Here is a 2,500-nt window from a genome sequence, read left to right on the forward strand (position 1 = left end):
TTTTTTACAAGAGCATGTACCACAGTTTGTATTGACGTTGCCCTAAAACACCAACATGCCGAGGAAATAAAAAGTGCTGCGTTTCTGTACAGTACTCCGTTGATAGTTAGGAAGTGTTTCTTTTTTCTTTCTTTTTTGTTTAATCTAGATATTTGTACATTTGTTTCTTCATCGCCGTCTTCATCGCTCCATGTTCCGCTTTCTTTCAGTTCTAGTCTGCCGGTCCCCTCGCGGGAAGAAGCCGCGCACGGTAGTTCAACGTGAGGGTTTATTCTGGGTGTGTTTCTCTCCTCTGCCTCCCTCAGGGCTGGAAGGCGCTGCCGGTGGCCAGGCTCATGCTCTTCAGCTTGTTGTCCTTCTTCCACTTCATCCTCCGGTTCTGGAACCAGATCTTGATCTGCCGCTCCGTGAGGCAGAGCACGTGCGCAATCTCGATGCGCCGCCGCCGCGTGAGGTACCGGTTGAAGTGGAACTCCTTCTCCAGCTCGAGCGTCTGGTAGCGCGTGTACGCCGTGCGCGCCCGCTTCCCGTCCGGACCTGTCATATCTATGGGGGTTTGGGAACGGACAAAAAGGCTGTTAGGGATCGATTGGTGGGGGAGGGGGAGGGGAGGGGGGCCTTGCAATATGAACGGGTTACCGTCTGGAACAGCGGGGGGACAAAATACCGGGAACATCTTACAATAATCTATAATTCAGCCTCAAATAAAATAACCACCAACGAGGCTTTACAGAAGACGCAAAGGTGGTGTTCTCTGCACATTGCGCTAATTGCTGCATCATATTCTGGTGTAGTGTAGCTACAGGTGATGATATGATTATATCCCGTACACACACACGTGAGACAGAAGGCTGATCCCACAGTTTTATCAGAATAAAGGCGCAGTGGCCTTTCGTGCCTTTTCAATCCACAGATGATCTTTTATTTGTCACATCACTGTTTTCTTCTTTAAGCCTCCTCTTCTTCACCATCACCCCCTCCCCCTCTCTCCAGCCGCCTTCAGGCTTTTATTGCGCCCGTCCTCTGCCTCTGCCTCACCTCGCTAATAAAGTTCCCACACGTAATAAAGCTTCACTTTTCAAAGGAGCCACAGCCTCGAAAAAAAAAGCTTTCCCGGCCTCTCTTTCTTTCATTTTCTTTTTTTCTGTGTGTCTTTTCCCACCCCGGCTCTGTCTGCCCTCCTCAGCCTGTTGGGGCTTCCCTCCCCACCCCCACCACCCTGACAGATTTATGAGGCTTTTGTGGAATTTGCTAAAATAAAAGAAGAAAAAAAAACACACAAGGGGGGCAACCATCCGCAGCTTCTAAATGCAAAACGAGTTGCAACCCCACTGGGAACACGCAAGCTGCCCCCTGTTTAGTTCAGCTACTTCTTAATTCCCAAATGCGTTCAGAAATACATAACTTCTGCACATAAAAGCATTGCGCAATAATAAAACATGTGTGTGCTTTACTGGGCGGCTCAAACACCTCGCTGGCTGGTTTTCTGACGTTACGAAACTGTGAAATTGACGCAGTGGAAACGGTTTGGTGGGGTGCGGATAAAACCAGAAACAGCGTCTCTAAATGTGCTCCAGCAGCCGGGTAACACAACTCAAATCAAAGCAGCAATAAATCTGCTGGACGCAAAGAGGCTCCATACACGCACTAAACTGTCACCGACCCCATGTGTCCAAAACATATAGGCGACATTCTATTGAACTAGTTATGAATATTACGCCTATGACACGGGGCTAATACGCCGTAAACAGCAGCATGTACCATGGCTAATGTGCAGCTTTCTCATCCAGGGGAATATCTGTGGCGGCTGCGCGTCGCTGCCCGGCGTCCCGGCGGCGGCTGGTCCCGCCGGGCCGCCCTCCTGCCTCTGCCCGCGTTGCGGGTGCCCGGTCCGGGGCGGCGGGTTGTTATGCTGCAGCTCCTCGGTGTCCGGCGACGCGTCGTCCAGCTCCGTGAACCGCTGCGCCGCGCTCCCTCCGCCGCCGCCGCCGCCCGAAGAGGAGGAGGCGGAGGACAGGTTCGGAGAGCCGAGATTGCCGCTTCCTGGTTGCTCCGAGCGGGGCGACGAGCTCCGCGCGCCCAACTTGGCGTCTCCGCCGCCGGGTGACAGCAGGGAATCCGCCGCGGACGCGAGGGAGCAGCTGGACGTCTGTCGGAAGTCCGTCTCCGGGTCCGGGGAGCCGAAGCCCCGGGAGTCCCCGACGGCCGAGCCGCCCCCGAAGTGTCCTCCGCCGCTGCCCCCTCCCCGGTTGCTGACGGTCAGGTCCATGCCATTGTAGCTGTAGCCGTACGAGCCCGTCGCATGGTGCATGTTGGCGGAGGAAGAGTCCCTGTACGTCCCGCCGTTCATTGCGCCGCTGCCGGCTCCATAATTTAGCAGTTGATAGTCGGGGCCATTTGGGTAGCGCCCCGAGAAGGAGTTTACAAAGTAAGAGCTCATTTAGGTTGTTTTAGAGAGTTGCAGGCGCACAGCTGAGGACTAAGGGGCGCTTGATTTGTT

At 54.2% G+C, this 2,500-nt stretch overlaps 1 protein-coding gene across 1 annotated transcript; it reads right to left on the reverse strand.

The window, feature by feature from the left end:
- Window positions 1-301: 301 nt before the first annotated feature.
- Window positions 302-2,440, reverse strand: hoxb5a (homeobox B5a; the record flags this gene model as incomplete). The annotated part of the gene is made up of 2 exons (XM_079233176.1): window positions 302-546; window positions 1,762-2,440. The coding sequence occupies 2 exons, from the start codon at window positions 2,438-2,440 to the stop codon at window positions 302-304; spliced, it is 924 nt and encodes a 307-aa protein (XP_079089302.1).
- Between the last annotated feature and the right edge of the window lie 60 nt (window positions 2,441-2,500).

Source organism: Taurulus bubalis (genome assembly GCF_910589615.1).
Source record: "Taurulus bubalis genome assembly, chromosome: 17".
NCBI lineage: Eukaryota > Metazoa > Chordata > Actinopteri > Perciformes > Cottidae > Taurulus > Taurulus bubalis.